This window comes from Hemitrygon akajei, chromosome 31, assembly GCF_048418815.1.
Source record: "Hemitrygon akajei chromosome 31, sHemAka1.3, whole genome shotgun sequence".
NCBI classification, from domain to species: Eukaryota; Metazoa; Chordata; class Chondrichthyes; order Myliobatiformes; family Dasyatidae; genus Hemitrygon; species Hemitrygon akajei.
In genome coordinates this window covers 25,429,301-25,454,889 of record NC_133154.1, presented here as the reverse complement: position 1 = coordinate 25,454,889, position 25,589 = coordinate 25,429,301, and the positions used below count along the sequence as shown (strand labels likewise).

At 45.2% G+C, this 25,589-nt stretch overlaps 1 protein-coding gene across 1 annotated transcript in view; it reads right to left on the bottom strand.

Annotated features, from left to right (window-relative positions):
* LOC140719342 (vesicular glutamate transporter 1) overlaps positions 1-25,589 on the bottom strand; it is a 125,309-nt gene that overhangs the window by 63,612 nt on the left and 36,108 nt on the right. Inside the window, exon 2 of the mRNA XM_073033914.1 lies at positions 1,285-1,537. Coding sequence (XP_072890015.1) covers positions 1,285-1,537 — 253 coding nt within the window. The remainder of the gene's footprint in view (positions 1-1,284; positions 1,538-25,589) is intronic.

The following is a 25,589-nucleotide window of genomic DNA, read 5'->3' as shown; positions in this document are numbered from 1 at the left end:
TGGACTGACCAAGGGACTGTGCAGGGATTTACCACTACCTGCATTTCCTTCTCATCACAGTTCAAAATATCTTTCCTATTGCTCAAGGTAATATCCCAGTCCTTCAGGAACCACTGTCTTGACATTCACCCTGTCAATCTGTCTCAGCATTTTGTCTCTGAATGAGGTAATCTCCCATTCATTTGGAGTAGTGAAGCTTCTGGATCTCGCTAACCCGCAAGATATAGGACGCTCAATCCTGGGGTGCTTAAAGAAGGGCCAGAAACATTTTTGAAAGATTGTGGAATTGTGGGTTGTGGGGAACTGGCACAGTAGAAGAGGGAAGGCCTGGGGCAGATTAACCCTGGTTGAATTGAATTGGGGGAGGTGGGGAGTAGGTTTGAGGGCTCCTTGTCCTGTGTTTATTCACCTAGTGGCCAATTTATTAGGTACACCCGTGCACCTACTCATTAATGCAAATATCACATCAGCTAATCATGTGGCAGTGACCCATGTATAAAAACATGCAGACATGGTCAAGGGATTCAGTTGTTGTTCAGTCCAAACATCAGAATGGGGAAAAATGTGATCTCAGTGGCTTTGACTGTTGGTGCCAGATGGGGTGGTTTGAGTATCTCAGAAACTGCTGATCTCCTGGGATTTTCATGCACAACGGTCTGCAGAGATTACAGGTCCCCTTTAAACTTTTCCCCTCTCACTTTGACTTTTGGAGGGTGGAAGGAGAGAGGCAGGGGTGACTTCTTGTCAGAATGTGAATCAAGATTTAAGATTCAAGGCTGTTTAGGGGAACAAAATGATTATTACTCTGGATCCACCACAGCATAAAAAGCCACCAAAAGCATAAAACCTACAACAAATATAAATATAAAAGCAATTTTATAAAACACAATGGGCAAGAAGCTTTGAGTATGGCCATTTATATATACACAAGATTGGTTTATATACATAAATTGATTACAGTAATGTGAGGTGCAGGAGTATCTGTACAGTACATAAGGTGACTCTGACAGGAAATGATAAAGTCACAGTGACTCTTGGCAAGAGAAACTCTTCTAGGTAGCAGCAGGACATGTGGAAACACAGCAGGACAGTGACTGTCGGTATAGATATGAGGCATGGAGTGTTAGTGTAAAGTGGCCGTGCTTAGGAGGGATGAAGGGTGCTGAGGGGCTTTGGAGAGGGGTGTCTGACATGGATGTAGTGTTGGTGGGTGCGTTAAAGGGTGGAGGCATTGAGGTGTCGATCAGCCTGATGGCCTGGGGGGAGTGCCGGTATTCTCCTCACCTCCATGACCAGCTTCCCGTCCCTGTAGACCGTTTTGTTGTTGACCATGCTGACGATGGCTACCCCCAGGTTGCAGCGAATCCCGAACGAGATGCAGAACCCCAGGCCGCTCATGATGGCGATGACGTAGCGCTTGGGCAGGCCGAAGCAGGTGCAATCCCAGAGGGGCTTCTGCTTCTCGGCCACCCCGACTGCGCGGCCCTCCTCCGTCAGCTCGATGGTCTCGCCGACGTTCTGACGCTTCTCCAGGATCCTGCGCGAAGGGCGTGTGAGAAAACAAGGGTATTAATGACCGGGGAAAGGCTGAGTTTAACAACACTGCTCTTCCAGCCAATGAGGAGATGGCTGTGTAACTCCCCTACCAATCAAATCTGGTGACTGCAATTTAATTTGCATATTTCCATCAGCCCCTCACTGACCTTTTAGAACATAGAACAGTACAGCACAGTACAGGCCCTTCGGCCCACAATGTTGTACCGACCTTTTAATCTATCCTAAAATCAGCCTAACCCTTCCCTCCGATATAACCCTCCATTTCTCCATCATCTGTGTGCCCATCTAAGGGCATCTTAAATATCCCTAATATATCTGCTTCTACCACCAGCCCTGGTAGGGTGTTCCACTCACCCCAATCTCTGCGTAAAAAGCTTAATTTTGACAGCCTCCCCCCCACCCTATTATTTCCTCCCAAAACCCTTGTATGAGCAATTTTCACCCTGTGGAAGACTCTGGCTGTCCACTCGATCTACAGCATGCCTTTTATCATCTTATAAGCCTTTTTCAAGTCACCTCTCAAAACTTTCTGGAGCTATTTCTTGGTAACACCAGGCAGTTCCTGCTGTAAGTTCCAGTCGTCCTGCTCAGTTGACTTTGCACGCGATAGGGGTGACGGTTTGATGAAGGCCAGTCACTTGGCCAGCACTCCCAAGATTAAAGGTTGACACAGCATTGTCAATAGGCACCCTGTTAAGCAGGGTGTGGGGATTACACAGGGTCCTAAACCAGTAATAATCGATCCTTGGGGGCAGGTATCTTCTCACTTTCGTGGAGTGATGGGTCCGAGCACCAATTTGTTTTCCACTCCCGGGCCTCGTCACTTTAATCTGGCTTGAAGTCTGGCCTAGTGATGGCTGACCTTTGTCTTCAAGGGGCTGTACCTGCATTTCTGAGAGTCACGTTTGTTGAATCCCTCACAAGATTGTAAAATTGCAATAAAAAAGTACACATTTTATTCTGAAATGACAGGTTACGGATTGCTTTGATGATAGTCATGAGGTAAATCTAGTACTTTTCTGAGCTGCTGGCAGAATGTCACCAGCACCATCCTGGGAAGCATTTGGATAGGGACATGGAGGGTAGGCTTTGGAGGGATATGGGCTGAACGCAGGAAATTGGGACTAGTTGGGTGGGCATCCTGGTTGGCATGGTCTAGGTGGGTCGAAGTGCCCGTATCTGTGCTGTAATGCTCTAGGACTCTAAGATAGCAAGCAACGTTTTGAAGAGAGGTACAGAGTCGGAGATGAAGCAGGTTTGTGGGTGGGGAGAGGTTGTAGCACTCAGACTGTGCATGGCGCGTCGACCCAGGACTGACTTCACATCACCTTAACTGGCCATTTGGTCAAACTGGTCAACACTTCACACAAGCCTTGTCTAACCCTTTTCGTTTCACACTACAGCACGTGTTCTGTTCTAAAATATTTAATACCAATTTTATGAATACATCAGTGCCCATTTCACTCACTGAGTTCCACACTCAGTGGACGAAAAGTCTCCTGACTTCCTTCTGACTGAGTGTCAGCCCATCCTTCCTCTTCTCGTGTTCACCTTGTCCTTGTAAACCTGTTGATTCTCCGTTCAGACCCTGGATCTATGCATTCGACTTCTGGATTCAGAACTGCCTTGCCCACAGAAGGCAGAGGGTGGGAGTGCTTAGAGCATTCTGTATTCTGCCTGGAGGTCAGTTCTGGAATCTGTTCTGGAACCCCTGCTCTTTGTGAATTTTTATAAATGAACGGATGAGGAAGTGGAGTGAGTTTGTGAGTCTGCCTGTGACCCAAAGGCTGGCGGTGCTGTGGGTAGCGTAAAAGGCATACAACACCACATTGACGAGATGCAAGCTGGGCCAGGAAGTGGCAGATGGAGTTCAATCCAAAGAAAAGTGAAGTGAATCACTTTAAAAGGTCAAATCCAAAGGCAGATTACAGGGTTAAAGGCAAAATTCTTAACCGTGTGGAGAAACAGAGGGATCTTGGAGTTGCTGTGCAAGTTGATAGGGTGATTAGGAAAGTGTACGGTTTATTGGCCTTCAGGGGATTGAGTTCAAGAGCCATGAGATAATGTTGCAGCTCTAAAAAACCCTGGTTAGATGACACTTGGGTTCAGTTCTGGTCGCCACATCGGAAGGGTGTGGAAGATTTAGAGAGCGTGCAGAAAAGATTTACCAGGATGCAACCTGAATTACAGAACATGTCCTAGGAGGACAGGTTGATCGAGCTAGGTCTTTTCTCTTTGGAGCGAAGGAGGATGAAAGGTGACTTGATAGAGATGTATAAGTTAAGAGGCATAGGTAGAGTGGATGTCCAGTGACTTGCTCTTAGAGCAGAAATGGTTAGTACTTGGGGGCATAATTTTAAGGTGATTGGAGGAGAGTTTAGGGGCATTAAGAAGTTCTTCAATAGACACATGGATGATAGAAAGATGGAGGGCTATGTGGGAGAGAAGGGATTGTTTGATCTTAGAGAAGGTCAAAAGGTCAGCATAATGCAATTGGCCAAAGGACCTGCACTGTACTGTTGTGTTCTATGTTCTATTTCTGGACACCATTGGGTCATTTCAAACTTTGCAACGTGTAACACCGAGCACACTGAATTTCCCAAAGCTGGAGAAAATAATAGATATATTCAATGCGTCATCAATGTCCTGACGATGAGTGATTTTAGTATCAGACAAGATTAATCTCCCAGCGGGTTTTATTTATGAGAGGAATAATCAATCTCGATAAACACAAGTACGCTTTGCAAAGACACACCGCACTGTAATCAGGATTAAAGATGGATCAAGGCTTCGGCAAAACTGAAGATAAAAATAGCAACCTGCCAAATGCTGATGCCGTAGACCGTCTAATCATTGAGATAGGAGCCTGGATACATTACACAAAGAGCACTCAGTCTGGTTGCTAACTGATCTGTCCATCGACACCGTTCAACAATATCGTTCCTAATGATTTGCTCAGTCCTGGAGAGTTGAAGCCAGCACTGGGCGAGAAACCCAACCTCACTCAAAGTGGGTGGGTAACACCCAGCAGAGTGCTGTGTAGTTAGCGTGAGAGGGGAAACTTCTGCCTGCTGGTATTTTCTGTGACACTCAGGAATCTGTAAGGATGGGGCAGGGTTAATTGAAAAAAAAGAGGCAATTGACTATAAAATGGTTTGGCTCCTTGCTGACTATTAACACAGACACAGCTCAAGATACGTGCTTAGCCCACTGCTCTGCTCTCTCTACACTCGTGACTGTGTGGCTGGGCAGGGCTCAAACACCATCTATAAATTCTCCAATGACGGCACTGTTGTTGGCAGAATTTCAGATGACGGGAAGGAGGTGTACAGAAGCAAGATAGAGCAGCTGGTTAAGTGTTGTCACATCAACCTTGTACTCATCTTTGGCAAAGGATGTAGAGGAGCCTGAAGATCTACTTGCAACATTTTAAGAACGGCTTCTTCCTCTTCGCCATCAGATTTCTGAACAGCCCATGATCCCACTTTGTTGCTTTTATAATACTTATTTTAGTAACTTATAATAATTTTTTAATGTCTTGCAATGAGCTGTTGCCACAAAACAACACACTTATGTCAGTGATAATAGCAGAGAGAGTGAATAGGAATGGGGCAATCCACTGTGGCGTGATCTTCACTGAGGATTGTCACTTTGTTGTGTTGGAGAGGCTTGTGGGCGCCCAAGGTTCCCAGAGCAATGCTGTCTGGAGTTTAGCTGTTTGGTGCTTAGCTCCTGATGGGGTAACCCATGGGAGTAAAGTCAAGGGGGAGGTTCGAGACAAAGAGCGGTCCAACCAAGATCTCAACAGTGGAGTTGGTGGGAGATGAAGACACATCACAACGGCAGTGAAGGGGATGGAAGGTTGAGCAGTGAAGGGTCCCCAGTCATCTTGAATTCCATGTCACTGGACCCTGACACCAACCTGGCAAGGACCACCTATGCATCGATCTCCCCACATTAAATAAAGGTATGCACAGCTGTCCTCCATGAAAAGCAGAACTTGATGGATTTGAGTGACTGCACTACGATCAGACAGTGCAAGGAAATGAGAAGGGTGGCAACCTCATTGTGGTGTATTGTGGTTTAACAATGGGATTGACTTGGAAAGGGTTTATTGTTTTGTAGTGTAACAGTGGGGGTGAACAGACAGGGTTTGTTGTGCTATAATTGCTGTAGTGGGGGTGAACAGGAGAAGGCTTGGCTCCTTGGAATACAGCACAACTAATATCCATCCCAATTGTTTAATGTTGTTACCATTAATTGTTTGTAAGCACATCTATAATCTATAGATCATGTTTTAAACCAATTTACTAATTTAGTCTAATTTACTCCAACCAGTCAAAAAAGAGAAACCCAAGAGATTTTGCAAATGCTGAAAATCTTGAACAACTCACACAAGGTCCTCCAAGAACTCAGCAAGTCAGACAGCATCTACATCAGGTCCCGATGAAACTTCTTGGCTCGAAATGAAGTCTGCTTATTCCTCTCCATTGATGCTGCCTGACCTGCTGAGTTTATCCAGAAGTCTGCCTGTGTTATAACTTAATGAATCTACTTTTCAATATTGTCCAAAGAGAACAGTCCGAAGTAGAACACTGACCACATGCCAATTCAGAAAAATGATCTGACCTCGATTCCAATACATGAATTAAACTGTGAAAAGAGTATTTCAAGTCATAGACTGTAGAAAAATACATCAGGAAGGAGTTACAGGAGCCTTGGGTCCCACACCACCAGGTTCAGGAACAGTTATTTTCCTTTAACCATCAGGCTCCTGAACCGACATGGATAACTTCACTCACCTCAAACCTAACTGGTTCTACTAACTACAGACTCACTTTCAAGGACACTACAACTCATGCTCTCAGTATTATTTATTTTTAGTTTGCACACTTTGTCCTCGTTTGCACATTGGCTGTTTGTCAGTCTTCGTTTATGTATAGTTTTTCATAAATTCTGTCGTATTTCTTTATTTTCCTGTGAATGCCCACAAGAAATGAATCTCAAGGTAGTGTACGGTAACATATATGATAGTAAATTTACTTTAAATTTGACTTTGACTAGATGTCACTGGGCCTAACACCCATTTAAGCAATTGTGTGAGTGTTCACTCAAAACGAAGCTGCAGTGCATCAGGGGGCCTGGACATTTAATGCATCAAATCAAATCAGTGAGGGTGTGCTGGGGGCAGCCAGCAAGTGTCGCCAGGCTTCCGGCACTGACGTGGCACGCCCACAACTTACCGACCCCAACTCGTACGTCCTTGGGATGTGGGAGGAAACCGACGCGGTCGCAGGGCGGACACGCACATTCCACACAGAGGTCGGAGGCTGGGATTGAATCCGCTTCCTTTGGATCTGGGAGGGGATGGCCTCGTGGCTGTGTCACCCCCGAGCAACTCTTACATCCAGAAACAGCGCCGGGAAGATGTGAGCATCGTGCCCGCTGTGACACCTGCAAAGTGTTCGGGTGAACCTGCGGCAAGGCAGTGGAGAATCCAAAGCCCTAGAGCCAAACAGCACAGCAACTCGTCCATCGAGTCTGTGCTGACCATCAAGGACCCATTTTACACTGATCCCAAGCCGACTGTCACGTGTACGCGAGAGAAGACAGATCCTGGAATCTGGTGTGACACACAATCTGCTGGAGAAACTCAGCTGGTCGAGCAGCATCTGTGTGGGGAGAGGGACTGTTGAGACTAGTTGTGAACTTTGAGGTCAGACACCACAAGGGAGTTCATACGTGCAGGAAAACTTGTACAGTGAGGACAATGCAACCTAGCTGCAGAACCAGCATCACTGCAGACATGAGCAAGCAGGTTTGATAGATAGAGCTTGCCAGCAGCCCTTGGTTGGTGAGGTAGCCTGGTTCCCTCTTACACCTCCTGACGCACAATGACTAAACATTCACTGTGTCAACCAGCTGGCTGAGAGATGTCATCGTGACCTTGCGAGAGATCCGTGACGATTGTGGATGAATCACTGGTGAAGAATTCCAGGATGGATACAGGCGCCATTCACACACTTTTTTTTTTGGCATATTTCCCTTCAGAAATCAGTCAGATACCTGACAAACACTTCAGTTCTGACAGCGGAGCAGAATTCCATTTAATCCCCCCACTTCCCTGTCAATCCTTCCCCAGCATCCAGGACATCTTCAAGGAGTGATGCCTCAAAAAGGCGGCATCCATCGTTAAGGACCACCTAGGACAGACCCTCATCTCATTGCTACCATCGGGGAGGAGGCATAGAAGCCTGAGGCACACAGTCAACAATTCAGGAACAGCTTCTTCCCCTCTGCCGTCAATGGACACTAAACCCATGAACTCTACCTCACTACTTCTTTTCCTCTTTTTTTCCCCAAGGTCTTTTTATTTGCTTGGGTATACCCAATATGTACAGTATATCTAAAGCACAGGTTGGCAAGTTCTCGATTAGTCCAAGGTTACAGGGAGAAGGAAAGTGAATGGGGTTGAGAGGGACAATAAATCAGCCATTTTGGAATGGCAGAGCAGACTCGATAGACTGAATGGCCTAATTTTGCTCCTATGTCATATGGTCTTCAGTGCAAACTCCCAGCTCAAATCCTGTGAAGAGAGTCACTCAAGGAAGCAGCTGTGCGACTGTTGGATTCAGAGGTTGATCTCCTTGCTCTCCACTGCCACCCGGTACCCTATCTACTGTCACCAGCAAAATTCAGAGCCTCTGTTCGTAATCAGCTTCGAGCATTTTGAAATTGGTAGCCTACTTTTCCAAACACAGGCAGCCTGAGATGATATGGTTGCATAAGGAATCTAAACTCCAGTTGGGAACAGAGATGTCGTGAGGGCAGGGTGGGGTTTTGCTGTGGAGGGCCGACTACACTCAATGACCAATTTATTTGGTTCTTCCTGTAACTGATAAAATGGCCTTCGGCTGCTGCAATAGGTTCAATATATTGTGCATTCAGAGGTGCTCTTCTGCACAACACTGATGTAACGCGTGGCTATATGAGTTACTGTCACCTTCCTGGTCAGCTTGAACTGGTCTGGCCATTCTCATCCGACCTCTGTCATAACAAGGCGTTTTTGCCCACAGAACTGCTGTTCGCTGGATGTTTTTGGTTTCCACACCATTCTCTCTAAACTCTGAAGACTGTCGTGTGTGAAAATCCCGGGAGATCAGCAGTTTCTGAGATACTCAAACCACCCTGTCTGGCACCAACAATCATTCCACAGTCAAAGTCACTCAGATCACATTTCTTCCCCATTCTGGTGTTTGGTCTGAATAATGACTGAACCTCTTGACCATGTCGGCATGCTTTCATTCATTGAGTTGCTGCCACTTGATTGGCTCATTAAAAGACTTGATTGGCCAATTGGCCTAACTCTGTTCCTACAGTACTGGGCAAAAGTCTGAGGCACATATATACATATCCAGCTAAGGTGCTTAACCCGTTTACACAGTGCTGTGGTAACTTTATGTATCGCCTGTACTGCTGCTGATGCAAAAAAAAATTTCATGACACATGAGTGATGATAAATCTGATTCTGATATGGGTCTCTATCACGGACTGAGTGGGAAGGGGGCAGGGAGAGGGAAATCATAGTTGGGAAAAGGGTGAGGGGGAGAGGGGAGGGAATGGGAAGCACTAGAGCAACATTCTGTAATGATCAACTCCACCATTCCCTCACAGCTAGGGTGGGGCTTGGAGGGATATGAACCCAATGCAGGAATTTGGGACTAGCATCGTTGACATGATTGTTGGGCAGAATGGCCTGTATCCCTCTGTATTGGTCTACGTCAGTATTTCTCTGAGCCCTGCTCCCCACAGGTGTATCTGATCAGGCCCTATTACTGTCTTGTGTCTCTGTCTCCCTCTGCAGCTCTTTCATTCCCACCAACTCTCCTTAGGTTCTCTGCCTCTTAGCTACATCAGGGGTAACGTTCGTCTGGAACAGCAAAGAGGCAGAACTAACTGCGGTACCACAGGACCACCGATTTAGCAGTGATCTATAAAATGTTTTTTGCTGAATTAACGTATTGTGAGAGAGAATCTGTGGTCTTATTCAGAAAGGAAAGACCATGCTCTGACGCCCACTAATTGTTCATGTGCGTCAATAATTAACCGGATCAGAGACCCTCCCCCCAGCACAATGAAAGGTTACACTCCCCTGGTAGGGATCCATCAGGGGCAAGAAGGCTGAGTCCCCAAACCAAATCCCAGTACCTTCGTATAGTGAAAGATTGGTTTGTCCAGCGCCTTCACTCCATCCGCTAGAAAAGGCCGGACATCCTGTGACCACCCATTTCACTTCAACCTCCCTTTCCTATTCTGATATGTTGGTTCGTGGCCATGGCTGGAGTAGCAACACCCCATATTCCATCTGAGTACCCTCCAAACTAATAGCATGAATACTGATTTCTCTAACTTCTGATAACTTTTGGTAATTTCATCCCTCTCTTCCTTTCCCCATTCTGGTTCTTTTCTCATCCTTCTCTTCCCCTCACGTGCCCATCACTCCCCTTTGGTTCCCCTTGCCCTTCTCTTTCTCCCATGATCCTTTGTCCTCTCCTATCTGAGTCCTTTTTCTTCAGCTTTTTACCTCTTCCACCTATCACCTCCCAGCTTCTCACTTCATCCCACCTGCTTTCCACGTCACTTGGCCTCACTTATCACCTATCAGCTTCTACTCCTCCTTCTCCACCCCCCCCCACCTTCTCAATCTGGCTTTTGCCCCCTTCTTTTCTAATCCTAATGAAGGGTCTTGGCCTGAAATGTTGAGTGTTTATTCTTTCCTGCTCTGCTGAGTTCCTCAAGTCCTAGAAAGGCTAAAACGAAAGGTAACTACTCAGAAATAACAACACGGATACTGTCTGACCTGCTGTGCATTTGCTGAGCACTTATAGCGGTTTCAGCTTTTGTCTCGGATTTGCTGCATCTGCAGGAGTTGCATTTCAATGAGACAGGTGTCCTAGACTTGAAAAATTACTGCTATATTCAATATAGCTGCATCAAAATGAGCTAACAGCTAGAAACAGAGTGATATTATCATAGTGTCACTGTGTCAGCTGGCAAATGATTGAATCCAGGTGTGGAGGAATGACAGACTCCCATGTAGAGACAGAAACAAAAGTTTATACGTAGGAATTCCAACAGAATATTGGTGGTTCGACCAAATGGCACCGCGAGATGAATCACTGTGAACACAAGGACCCCACGCTAAGCACTGATTGGGAGTCCACTTTAGATAATCACAGTATGTGGAAACCCCACGTCAGTCTAAAATGAACTTGGCGAGATTAAACAGAAAGTCCAGTACTCCAGTTAAGACAACAATTAGTAAATACATGGTCTCTAGAACCCTTGGAGATCGACACCCAATGGCTGGCCACATGGCCCACTGGACTCATGACATATATAGAGAGATTAGGTATGGAAACAAACCCTCAGCCCAGTAAGTCTGTACCAACCACCAATACAAATTATCCCATTTTTTAAGCTCCCACCATTCTCATTATTCCCCTCCTGATTCTGCCACATCCCCGCACATGGGAGCAAGTTACAGTGGCCAGTTAACCAACCAACATCTCTGATGTGTGAGAGGAAACTGGATCACCCAAGGGAAGTCCACACAGTCTCAGAGAGAAGGTACAAACAGATAGCGGCGGGGGTCAGGATTAAAGCTGGGTCTCCCACGCTGTGAGACAGTGGCTCTACCCGCTGCACAATTCAGCAAATGATCCACCAACGACTCCCACCCTTGAGTTGGACAATGAGTAAGGGCCTCATCAGCAATTCACATATAAGACCATAAGACATTAAGACATTGGAGCAGAATTAGGCCATTTAGCCCTTTGAGTCAGCTCCACCATTCTCTCATGGCTAATTTATTTTCCCTCTCAGCTCCAATTCCCCTCGTTCTCCCTGTAACCTTTGACCCCTTATAAATGAATAACCAATCAACCTCCACTTTAAAGATACCCAATGACTTGACCTCCATAACCCTCTGTGGCAATGAATTTCACAGATTCCCCACCCTCTGGCTAAAGAAACTTCTCCTAATCTCTGTTCTAAAAGGACATCCTTGTATTCTGAGGCTGTGCCCTCTGGCCCTAGACTCTCCCACTGAAGGAATCATCCTTCCCTGCCCATTCTGTCCAGGCCTTTCAATATTTGGTAGGTTTTCAAAGGCTGACAGGGGGCAAAAACGTAGAGAAACTATACACCCATGCAGAACAGGGGTAGAGAGACTATACTCAAACCTTAACAGCTAGGAGAGAAACTACACTTCTTTGGGTATCTAAACCTTTCCACAGAATAAGAATAACCTGCCCTGTACATTAGTTTCACAGCTGAGAAGACCCATAAATCAGATTCCTCTTTTCTGCATAATAAGTGTAGCTGTCTTTGAAGTATATTAGTCACTTGTCATCGTCACTAGGCTGAAATATTTAACACTGTCTAAAATTAGCACGGCTGTCCCATCACAGGCAACAGCGCTTCATCACACATCCTCTCAAAACCAATTGGTGATGGCTAGAAAAAAAGGTTTGACTCTATCTTGAACAGATAGAAGTAAGAATATTGATAACATCTATGGGCCAACACAGAAGGAAAATGGGGATTTTACACTTTGAGGAGAATAGACTGCACATTGGCAAAGAGCAGTGATAGACCATTCCAGGGAAAGAAAGGGTTAACTATGAGGAGCGTTTGATAGCTCTGGACTTTTATTCATTGGAGTTTAGAAGAGTGAGGGGGACCTCATGAAGCCTAGCGAATATTGAAAGGCTGAGATAGAATGGACATTGGGAAGATGTTTCCTATAGTGGGTGAGTCTAGGATCGGGGTGGGGGGGGGGGTAGTCTCAGAATAGAAGGATGTCCCTTTAACTTCCAAAAAGTTGAAAGTTCAAAATAGATTTATGATCGAAGTACATACATGGCACCATATACAACCCTGAGATTTGCTTTCTTGTGGGCATACTCAGTAATTCTAATAGCCATTATGGAATCACTGGAAGACCACACTCAAGAGGGCAGACAGCCAGTGTGCAAAGGAAAACAAACTATGCAATACAAAATAAACAAACAAACAATTAAATAACTAAGCAATAAATATCGAGAATATGAGATGAAGAGTCCTTGAAGGTGAGTCCACTGATTGTGGAAACATATCAATGATGGTGTTAGTGAAGTTGGGTGAAGTTATTGCCTTTGGTTCAAGAGCCTGATGATTGAGGGGTAGTAACTGTTCCGGCACCTGGGTGGTGTGAGTCCTGGGGCTCCTGTACCTTCCTGATGGCAGCAATGAGATGAGAGCATGTCCTGGGTGATGAGCGACCCTGACGATGGATGCTGCCTTCATGTGACAGTGTTTCATGTAGATGCGCCCAATGGTAGGGAGGGCTTTACCTATGATGGACTGGGTTGTATCCACAACATTTTGTAGGATTTTCCGTTCAAGGGCACTGGCGTTCCCATACCAGGCTGTGATGCAGCTAGTCAGTATACTCTCCAGCACACATCCATAGAAGTTTATCAGTGTCATTGTGAATCTTAAACTCCTAAGGAAGTAGAGGCATGCTGTGCTTTCTTCCTAATTATATTTCTGCGCTGGGCCCAGGACAGGTCTTCAGAGATAATAACACTGAGAAATTCAAAGTTGCTGACCTTCTCCACCTCTGTTCTGCTCATGGTCCACTGATTTCCTTCTCCTGAAGTCAGTAAGTCTTGCTGACATTGAGTAAGAGATTGTTGTTATGACACCACTCAGCGAGATTCTCAATCTCCTTCCTATATGCCGATTCGACACCACCTTTGATTTGGCCAATGGCAATGGTGCCATCAGCAAACTTAAATATGGCATTGGATCTGTACTTGGCCACACAGTCATAAGTAATAAGAACAGAGATGAGGTGGTGAATCTGTGGAATTCATTGCCACAGATGACTGTGTAGGCCGAGCATTGAGTATATTTAAAGCAGAGGTTGATATGTTCGTGATTAGTAAGGGTGTCAAAGGTTATGGGGTGAGGGCAGGAGAATGGGGTTGAGAGGGAAAATAAATCAGCCGTGATGGAATGGCAGAGCAGGATCACTGGGCTGAATGGCCTAATTCTGCTCCTACGTCTTGTGGTCTAACGGTCTTATAATTTTCACGGTGCATTGGCTCAAGAAAGCTGACAGTATTGTCAAGGATTCTTGCTACCTTGGCCATTCCATTTCCTCTGTCCTACCTACTGGCAGGAAATAGACAATAGACAATAGACATTAGACCATAGGTGCAGGAGTAGGCAATTTGGCCCTTTGAGCAAGAACAACACACACAAAATGCTGGAGGAACTCAGCAGGTCATGGATAATGAACAAACAGTCGACGTTTCGAGCCAACACCCCTCTTCAGGACTGGAAAGGAAAGGGGAAGTTGCCAGAATAGAAAGGTGGGGGTGGGAAAGGGGACGTAGGATGGCTAGAAGGTGATAGGTGAAGCCAGGTGGTAGGAAAATGAAAGGGCTGGAGATGGCAGAATTTGATAGGAGAGGAGAGTGGAGAATAGGAGAAAAGGAAGGAGGAGGGACACCAGGGGGAGGTAAAAGGCAGGTCAGAAGAGGTAAGAAGACAGAGTTGAAAATAGAAGAAGAGAGGAAGAGGTGGGAATCTTGAAAGCTCAGACAATTAGACTCCTGAACCAATCACCTTGCTCACATCATCTTCCTGGTGGTGCTACCATGTTCTCAGATTCTTCATCCTACCTCCAGTTAACATTTCTTTTTGCACTATGTCAGACTGCATGACAATCTTTGTACCGCGCTCTGTTTATTTGGTGAGTTCCATGCAAATAGGGAACTTCATTGCACCCTGGTGTATATGACAATATTCCAATCCAATCTAATATCTCAATTTAATGAAAGATTACATTATCATTAACATTTAAGTCATATCATAGTAAGGGAGTGCACTGCAGAGTATCCATGACCACACAGAAGAAAACTGATCTACACTAAAACAGCTATAGGTGATTCTAAACTCCAATGAAAGACAATCCCACTTTGATAAAAGGCAGTTAATGTGTCCTTAGGCCAATAATGGCTCATAAAGTTGGGATAGGATGTATCCTTTTGTTGGTTTTGCTGTAGAGATTATTGGCAGAAGCTCAGAGGGTGAAAAAGAGGGGTGAGATGCCACATGAACAACCTTGCACTCAATGTCAGCAAGACCAAGGAATTGATTGCGGACTTCAGCAAGGGGAAGTTGTGAGAATGTATATCAATCCTCACTGAGCGGTCAACAGTGGAAAGTGTGAGCATCTTCAAGTTGCTGAGTGTCTGAGGATCTATCCTGGGCCCAACATATTGAGGTAATAATGATAATGGCATGCCAATGGATTTACTTCTTTAGGAGTCTGAGGAGATTTGGTACATCACCAAAGGCTGTCTGGTGGAGAGCTATCTGAATGGTTGCATCACAGCCTGATATCCTGATATATTATCTCCAATGCACAGGATCACAAGAGGCTACAGAGGGTCGTAGACACACCCATCTCCATCGCAAGGTCAACTCTTCCCATCATGAAGGAAATCTTCAAAAGGCAGAGTCTCTTGAAGGCGTTATCCATCATTAAAGACCTTCACCATCCAGGAAATGCTCTCATCTTATTACCTCCATCAGGGAGGAGGTATAGGAGCCTGAAGGCCCTCAGTCAACAATTTAGAAACAGCCTCTTCACCTCTACCATCAGTTTTCCAAATGCCCCGTGATCCCATGAATCCTATCTTGTTATTCCTTTTAAAAGACAGTTTATTTTTGTAATTTATAGATTTGTAATTTGCAATTTATAGATGTTTATGTCTTTGCAATGTACTGCCGCAGAACAACAAATTTCACACCATCTGTGATAATAAACCTGTTTCTGATCTGATATTAATCTGTGCTCTTTTGCAACAGACGTACTTTGCATCTGAAACGAGTTCCATCGATTTAATTAACTCCGTTAAATAAGAAACCACAATCTCAATTTTAAATAAAGCCGATGAAATAGGTGTTGGAAAACAATGAGTGAGCTGGATTTATCAATTAGAATTAAGGACCAAATTAAAAAGGAAAGGAGTAATCCATAACTCACATCAGATACTCCAGCATTTAGAAGTAAAATGTTCCCAGCATGTGAGCCATCTGTGGCTAACTGAAGACTTTAGGGAATATAAGATTAGAAAGAGTTAGATTGGGAACTGGAAACCAGCAAAGGACATACAGAAATTGCTAAATGGGGAGAATATAGCGTATAAAAGTAAGTTAACAAGAAATACAAAGAAGAGATTGTATAAGTCATAGCAACTTTATCAGGTGCCTCTTGTATCTAATGAAGTGATCACTGAGTGTATGTTTGTGGTCTTCTGCTGCTGTAGCCTATCCACTTTAAGGCTTAATGTGTTGTGTGTTCAAAGACACTCTTCTGCACACCACTGTTGTAACACATGGTTATTGGAGTTACTGTCACCTTCCTGTCGGCTTGAACCAGTCTGGCCATTCTCCTCTGATCTCTCTCATCAACAACGTATTTTCGCCCACAGAACTGCCAGTCACGGGATCTTTTTTTGTTTCTTGCACCATTTTCCATAAACTCTTGAGGAAGTTGTGGGTGAAAATCCCAGGAGATCAGCAGTTTCTGAGATACTCAAATTACTCCATCTGGCACCAACAATCATTTCATGATTAAAGTCACTTGGATCACAGTTCTTCCCCTCTTCATTTCCCTGAACAACAAATGGACCTCTTGACCATGTCTGCATGCTTTTATGCATTGAGTTGCTGCCAGATGATTGACTGAGTAGATAGTTGCATTAATGAGCACATGGTCAGGTGTTCCCTAATTAAGTGGCTACTGAGTATAAGTTCTTCTATAAAATTAGTTTGGTGTAAGTCAGAAGCAGGAGATATTATTATGGGAAATAGTGAGGAAAACACATTTTCCACCATCACAAACATAATGGAAGTTGCAGAGAATCAAGAATTTAATAAGAGACAGATTCTTAAACTAGATCATAAAACATGGGAGCAGAATTAGGCCATTTGGCCCAATGAGTTTGCTCCACCATTCCTGCACGCTGATCTATTCTGCCTCTCAATCCCATTCTCCTGCCATCTCCCTGTAACGTTTGACACCCTGACTCATCGAGAACCTATCAACCTCCACTTTAATAGAACCAAAAATCCATTGGAGTGATAGCTTGATCTGTACGTTTCTAAAGGTTGGAGAGGTAATGGCTGTGGTTGGGTAATGTATGTACATGGTTCCCTGCATTTCAAACCTGTCCAATGAATGTAAGGTAACAAAGAAATTCTAGAAACTCATTTACTTTTATAACTTATAGTAATCTTTATGACTTTGCCGCAAGTAACAAATTTCACATAATGTTCACTCAGTGGCCATTTTATTAGATACAACACCTGCTTGTTAATGCAAATATCTAATCAGCCAATCATGTGCTAGCAACTCAATGCTTAAAAATATGCAGATATGGTCAAGATGTTCAGTTGTTGTTCAGTCCAAATAACAGAATGGGGAAGAAAAGTGATTTAAGTGACTTTGACCGCGGAAGGGTTGCTGGTGACAGACTGGGTGGCTTGCGTATCTCAGAAACTGCTGATCTCCTGGGATTGTCACACACAACAGTCTGCATAGTTTATATGGAATGGTGTGAAAAGAATATATATATACAGTGAGTGACTTTTCGAGGGTCAAAATGCCTTGTTAATGAGGGAGGTCAGAGAAGATTGGCCAGACTAATTCAAGCCGACAGGAAGGAAACAATAACTCAAATAGACATGCGTTACAACAGTGGTGTGCAGAAAAGCAACTTTGAGTGTACAACATGTACAACTTGTCAAACCACAGGATCAAACCAGCATGCCAAACCTCAGTGTCCACATTATGAGATAGATGACAAATAGGCAATACAGGAGGTGAAGGAGGTATAGGCGTGAAGGAGGTATGGGCATGAAGGAGGTATAGGCGTGAAGGAGGTATAGGCATGAAGGAGGTATGGGCGTGAAGGAGGTATAGGCGTGAAGGAGGTATGGGCGTGAAGGAGGTATAGGCGTGAAGGAGGTATGGGTGTGAAGGAGGTATGGGCGTGAAGGAGGTATAGGCGTGAAGGAGATATGGGCGTGAAGGAGGTATAGGCGTGAAGGAGGTATGGGCGTGAAGGAGGTATGGGCGTGAAGGAGGTATAGGCGTGAAGGAGGTATGGGCGTGAAGGAGGTATAGGCGTGAAGGAGGTATGGGCGTGAAGGAGGTATAGGCGTGAAGGAGGTATGGGCGTGAAGGAGGTATAGGTGTGAAGGAGGTATAGGCATGAAGGAGGTATGGGCGTGAAGGAGGTATAGGCGTGAAGGAGGTATGGGCGTGAAGGAGGTATGGGCGTGAAGGAGGTATAGGCGTGAAGGAGGTATGGGTGTGAAGGAGGTATGGGCGTGAAGGAGGTATAGGCGTGAAGGAGGTATGGGCGTGAAGGAGGTATGGGCGTGAAGGAGGTATAGGCGTGAAGGAGATATGGGTGTGAAGGAGGTATAGGCATGAAGGAGGTAGAGGCGTGAAGGAGGTATGGGTGTGAAGGAGGTATAGGTGTGAAGGAGGTATGGGCGTGAAGGAGTTATAGGCGTGAAGGAGATATGGGTGTGAAGGAGGTATAGGCGTGAAGGAGGTATGGGCATGAAGGAGGTATAGGCGTGAAGGAGGTATGGGCGTGAAGGAGGTATAGGCGTGAAGGAGGTATAGATGTGAAGGAGGTATAGGCGTGAAGGAGGTATGGGTGTGAAGGAGGTATGGGCGTGAAGGAGGTATAGGCGTGAAGGAGGTATAGGCGTGAAGGAGGTATGGGCGTGAAGGAGGTATGGGCGTGAAGGAGGTATAGGCGTGAAGGAGATATGGGTGTGAAGGAGGTATAGGCATGAAGGAGGTATGGGCGTGAAGGGGGTAGAGGCGTGAAGGAGGTATGGGCGTGAAGGAGGTATGGGTGTGAAGGAGGTATAGGTGTGAAGGAGGTATGGGCGTGAAGGAGTTATAGGCGTGAAGGAGATATGGGTGTGAAGGAGGTATAGGCGTGAAGGAGGTATGGGCATGAAGGAGGTATAGGCGTGAAGGAGGTATGTGCGTGAAGGAGGTATAGGCGTGAAGGAGGTATGGGCGTGAAGGAGGTATAGGCATGAAGGAGGTATAGATGTGAAGGAGGTATAGGCGTGAAGGAGGTATGGGTTATGTTCTGTAACTTCAAAACATTAAACTAATTGAAGGGAAGACACAGGAATCCAAAATGTGAGTCTTACTTCATGTTCACTTTAAGCAAGGTGCACACTTACCACGTGGTCGCGTAATGACTTATGCAATTCACATATCCGTACATAGAACTTGTGATGAAACATTTAAATGAACAAGAATTCTTAATCATTCAATACTACTCAAATGTTACTTAAATATTAAATACACAACAGCTTGGGAATCACAGGAAGTGAACAAGGTACCAGGGTTGTGGAGGGAGCTATAGGAGGTGGAGGACGTATAGGAGATATGGGAAGTGGTATGGGGATGGGGGTGTAAAGAGAGAGCTATGGTTAGTGATGAACTCAAGTACAGAGTAACATCTAGAATACATTCATACTCGAAATAAACAAGACAACACAAATTAAATCCAAAGGCAAAATCTCAAATAGTGGCACTAGAAATGGAACTCTTATGATTGAGCACTGAGTGCTCAGCACGAGGCCTTTAAGTACAGACTTTCTATGGCAGGCAATAATTGGCAGTCTAAGTCTCTAAGTGTCAGTGTCTGCTAACCATATGCCAGGGAATTGGAGCACTGGAAGTTGGATGCCTGCTGCTGTTCAGATGGGGCCATGAGAAAACACCCTCTCATCTACCCCAACCAATCCAGCTCTTGATGGCCCAAGATGAACAGGATGGTGCAGATGATGCAAGGTAGGGTCCAGGATGTCCCATGAAGGAATCCAGCTTCTTTCTTTTGGGCTACATCCCCTCCTAATCTACAAAGTACTGCATTTTACCTCGAACAACGCAGGTGTCCAAAATTCACTGTAGGTGGGTTGACCCTCAACAGTTCTGGGAGATTGAGAAGGTTTGGGAACTGGAGCCAAGAGGCTGGCAATCAAGGACTGGAGGTGGGATATATGGAACGTGGGGTGAATCTGCATGGTGCTTGGGAGTTGGAGACCATAGGTAACTGGGTTGGAGATGATACGTAACTGTGAAAGAGAGGTGAGTGGATATTGACCACTGGAAAAGAATGCTAGAGAGGCTGTAATGGGGTACAACAAAATAGTGGATGAACTGAATAAGTATTTTGCATCAGTCTACACTGGGGAAGACACTGATAGTATGGTGGAAGTTCCTGGTGCCAGGGGTCATTAAGTGTGCGAAGCTACCATAATGAGAGAGAAGGTTCTTGGGTAACTGAAAGTTGGTGGCTGAAGAGATCGTGGAGGCGCTAGTAATGATCTTTCAAGAGTTACTAGGTTCAGGAATGGTTCCAGAAGACTGGAAAACACAAGCCCCTGTTGAACACCACTATTCAATGGCAGCCTGCTAGAAAAGTCTTCCTTTATTCCCACTCTTTGCCTCCTGCCAATCAGCCACTGCTTTATCCATGCTAGAATCTTTCCTGTAGTGCTATGGGCTCGTAGCTTGTTAAGCAGCCTCATGTGTGGCACCTTGTCAAAGGCCTTCTGAAAATCCGAGTACACAACATCAAGTGATTCTCCTTTGTCTATCCTGCTTGTTATTTCTTCAAAGGATTCCAACAGATTCGCCAAGCAAGATTTTCCCTTGAGGAAACCATGATGACTACAGCTTATTTTATCATGCACCTCCAAGTTCCCTGAGACCTCATCCTTAATAACCGACTCTAACATCTTCTCAATCACTGAGGTCAGGACTAACTGGCTTATAGTTTCCTTTCTTCTGCCTCTCTCCCTTCTTGAGGAGTGGAGTGACATTTGCAATTTTCCAGTCTTCTAGAGCCATTCCAGAATCTAGTGATCCTTGAAAGATCTTTTATAATACCTCCTTTTATAATCTTTTATAATGCCACCTCTTTCAAATCTCTGCAGTGTACACCATCTTGTCCAGATCTTCAGATCCTGTATAGTTAGAGTAACTTCACATAATTCATGCCACTTTATACCTGGAACTTACTGCTAGTGTCTTCCACAGTGAAGACTGATGCTAAACACTTATTCATTTCATCTACCATTTTTTGTTCCCAATTGCTACCTCTCCAACATAATTTACTAGAGGTCCAATATCACTCTCGCCTCTCTTTTACACTTCATGTATCTGAAGAAATTTTTAGTATCCTCTTTAATATTATTGGCTAGCTTACTTTTAAAAAAAATTACATCTTTATATACTTAATTACTTTTTTAAGTTGCCTTCTGTTGGTTTTTAAAATCTTCCCAATCCTCTAACTTCTCATTAATTCTGTTCCATTATATGCCCTCTCTTTGGCTTTGACTCTTTTGTTAGTCACGATTGTGTCATTTTTCCTTTAGAATGCTTATTCCTCTTTCCGATATATATATCATGTGCCTTCCAAATTTCTTCCAGAAATTCCAGCCATTGCTGCTCTGCCATCATCCCTGCCAGTGTTCTTTGCTAGTCAATTTTGGCCAACTCCTCTCTCATGCCTCTGTAATTTCCTTTACTCCACTGTAATACTGATTCATCTAACTTTAGCTTCTCCTTTTCAAACTTCAGGGTGAATTCAATCAAATTATGATTTCTTGCCCATATGGGCTCTTTTACCTTAAGCTCCCTAATCAATTCTGGTTCATTGCACTACAGCCAATCCAGAATAGCTGATCCTCTAGTGGGGTCAACCATGAGCTGTTCTAAAACACCACCTCGTAGGCACCCTAGAAATTTGCTTTCCTGTAATCCGTCACCAAGCTGATTTTCCCAATCTACCTGCATATTGGTCCCTCATGACTATTGTAACATTTCCCTTTAGGCTTGCAGTTCCTATATCCTGTTGTAATTTGAAGGCCACATCCTTACTACTGTTTGGGGGTCTCTATACAACCCTCATCAGGGTCTTTTTTTTCTTGCAGTTCCTTGTGCAGCTCTATCCACAATGATTCAACATCTTCCAATCCTATGTCACCTCTTTCTAATGATTTGATTTCATTTTTTGTTCAACCCCTCTGCCTTACCGCCTATCCTGTTGATACAATGTGTATCCTTGGACATTAAGCTCCCAGCTATAATCGTTCAGCCATGGTTCACTGATGCCTACAGTATCATACCTGCCAAGATGCGACTGTGCTGCAAGTTCATCTACTTTATTCTGGCTACTGCGTGCATTCAGGTACAACACCTTCAGTCCTGTATTCATCCTTTTCGATTTTGTCGCATCTTTTGATTCCTAACTTTGTCTGTGGTCTTACCAACATCTCCCTCCACAATCTCTCCACTAACTGTTCTGGCATTCTGAATCGCAACCCCCTGCAACTCTAGTTTAAACCCCACCATACAGCATTAACAAGCCTTTCCCCCTCAGATATTAGTCCCCCTCCAGTTCAGATGCAAAGTGTCCCTTCTGTACAGATCCCAATGATCCAGAAATCTTATGCCCTCCCTACTACACCAACTCCTTAGCAACATATTAAACTGCATAATATTCCTAGTTGTAGCCTCATTAGCACGTGAAATCCTGAGATCACAACCCTGGGGGGTCCTGCCTTTAACATAGCACCTAACTCCCTGAACTCCCTATGCAGAACCTCATCACTTGTCCTACCCATGTCATTGGTATCTACATGAACCACGACTTCTGGCTGTTCACTATCCCACTTAAGAACGCTGAGGATTTGATCTGAAATATCCTGGACCCTGGCACCCTGGAAGCAACATACCATCTGGAAATCTAGTTTTCACCCACAGAACCTCCAGTCCGTTCCCCTAACCAATGGACACCCTATCAGCACAGCGTGCCTCTTCTTCCCTTCTGAGTCACAGAGGCAGACTCAGTGCTAGAGACCCACTGTGACAGGTCTTCTGTTAGGTCATCTCCTCTGAGAGTATCCAAAATACTATACCTGTTGTTGAGGGGGATGACCACAGGGATACTCTGCACTGACTCCTTAACCTCTTTCCCCTTCCTGACCACAGGTCTGAAAGTTCTGGAGATACACTAGATAGATTAGATGCACAGAGGTGAGAGGTGGATGGTTCTGCAGGTAATTCGGGAGGCGTCCAACAGGTAGTTTCGGAAGGTGTCTCATGCTCCTTTTGGAGGCATTTCATTTTGCATCGGTTTGACGAGCCCAGGGTGACGCCAGTAGTCCAATTGGCTCTCGGGTTGTAGGACGGCAGCCAGGGATGACCCAGAATGATCTTCTAGGAAGTGGATCGGGTGAAATGCTGGCCGATCTTGAGCTTGAGTGGGGATCTGCTTGATCTGGCCCAGCGCCAAAGGTCTCCCATCCAGGTCCATGTCAATGAGTCACTGGTTGAAACGTGTGAGATGTGAAAAAGGGATTTTTAATCTTCTGGTCCATCAAGGTCCAAAAAATTCCCCCACCGCACCAGAGTCAATAAAGGGGTCCAGGGCTTGTTTTTGGTCTCTACATGAAAGTGATGTGGAGAACACCACCTTGGAGGGAGCTAAACCAGGAGTGAGGCTAACAACCCTCACTTTCCTCCCGACGCTGAATAGTTACAGGGCTTTCCTGTCAGCTTTGGAGAAGAAGCCTGATAATGCCCGGCCCCTCTGCAGTAAATTCTCTCTTTTGACTCGAAAGAGCCTGGTCCGACCTATTTGCATTAGCTTCTTGGTGGGATCAACTGTATTCGAGGTGAAATCCTAACCTGGGGAATAGGAGAGGACCGAGGAAGGTCAGGTGAGGGGGTGAGGGAAACCTCTTTGGATTAATCCCCTTCATCTATCCCTTCTCCTTTCCATCAATTGGTTATCAAGTCGAAATGCCAGGTCTGTAAGACTCCAGATCCTCCAGTGGGTGAAAACCTGTGGAATAATCGGCCCCAGACCCATTCCTCTGGAGAAGGTTGAGGAGCTTTATTACAGACCCATGCCCTGCAGCGGGGTGATAAGGAGGTCTGCACTTGCAGAGACAGGTGACTCCTTCTCCCAGGGTGCAATGGCCCAGGCAAGGGCTATTCCAGTAAGGAGCTAAATGATATAGGCTACCCAGCTGAGTTCCAACAGGAACTTGAACAGCTGTAACTCAAAGGCCAAGGAGCATTGTGCCAGGAATCCTCGGCGTGCTTTGGGGTTACCATTGTACCGTTCAGGAGCTGATAGGCACACCGATCCCTCACAAGTATTGACAGAGTCTCCAGCTAGAAGATGCCCAGAAGTGGCAGCCACTCTGGCTAAACTTGGATTCTGCCTACCAGAGTCAGAATGTTTCTGGAGAGTGGTGAGGATCTTCTGAAGTGTGTTGTCGTGTCTGTCTACAGTTACACCCTGGTAGGCCAATACTATTTGCAAATATTCATACTCTGCAGGGTTCATGATGGCTCAGTTGTGCTGTAACAAGGATGGTTAAAGCAAGCCCAAATGCAGGGTAAGGTCTGGAATTAACTCAGACTCAGACTCAAAATAGACAAGATGACACAAATGAGATACAAAGGCAAAATTCACAAGAATGATTCCAGGAATGAGAGGGTTACTGTGTGAGGAACATCTGGCAGCTCTTGGGCTGTATTCCCTGGAGTTCAGGAGAATGAGGGGGGATTTCATAGAAACATTCCAAATGTTAGAAGGCCTGAATGGATTAGATATGGTAAAGTTATTTCCCATAGTGGGGGAGTCTAGGACAAGAGGGCAAGACTTCAGGATTGAAGGACGTCCTTTTAGAACTGAGATGCAGAGAAATTACTTTAGTCAGAGGATGGTAAATCTGTGGAATTTGTTGCCATGAGCGGCTGTGGAGGCCAAGTCATTGGGTGTATTTAAGGCAGAGATAGACGGGTTCTTGATTAGCCAGGGCATCAAAGGGTATGGGGTGAAAGCAGGGGAGGGGAGATGAATGGATGAAGTGGATCAGCCCATGATTGAATGGCGGAGAAGACTCAATGGGCCAAATGGCCTACTTCTGCTCCTATATCTTATGGTCTAAAATCAAAAACACTAGTTCTTGAAATGGAACTCCTATGGTTGAGCACTGAGTGCTCAGGATTAGGCCTTTAAGTACAGACTTTCCATGAAGGAATGCGGCAGGCAATAATTGGCAGCTAATCATGCTCTGGGGAATTGGAGTGCTGGATCTTGGATGCCTGCCACTCTTCAGTCGGGATCAGGACATGTACAGGAGGTACAGGGGTTATGGGAGGTACTTTGCTATGAGAGGTATGGGAGGTATTGGAGATACAGGAGGTATGGGAACTACAGGAGGTTCCAGAACTGTGGGAAAAACAGAACTACAAGAGGTGCAAGAAGTACAAGACAGACAATGTACGGAAGGTACAGGAGCTACAGGAGGTATGAGAGATCCAGAAGTACAGGAGGTTTGCAAGTACAGAAGGATTGACAGTAACTGGAGGTACTGGAGGTTACAGAGCTACGGGAAAATCAGGAGCTACAGGAGGTATGAGAGATCCAGAAGTACAGGAGGTTTGCAAGTACAGAAGGATTGACAGTAACTGGAGGTACTGGAGGTTACAGAGCTATGGGAAAATCAGGAGCTACAGGAGGTATGAGAGATCCAGAAGTACAGGAGGTTTGCAAGTACAGAAGGATTGACAGTAACTGGAGGTACTGGAGGTTACAGAGCTACGGGAAAATCAGGAGCTACAGGAGGTATGAGAGATCCAGAAGTACAGGAGGTTTGCAAGTACAGAAGGATTGACAGTAACTGGAGGTACTGGAGGTTACAGAGCTACGGGAAAATCAGGAGCTACAAGAGGTATGAGAGATCCAGAAGTACAGGAGGTTTGCAAGTACAGAAGGATTGACAGTAACTGGAGGTACTGGAGGTTACAGAGCTACGGGAAAATCAGGAGCTACAGGAGGTAT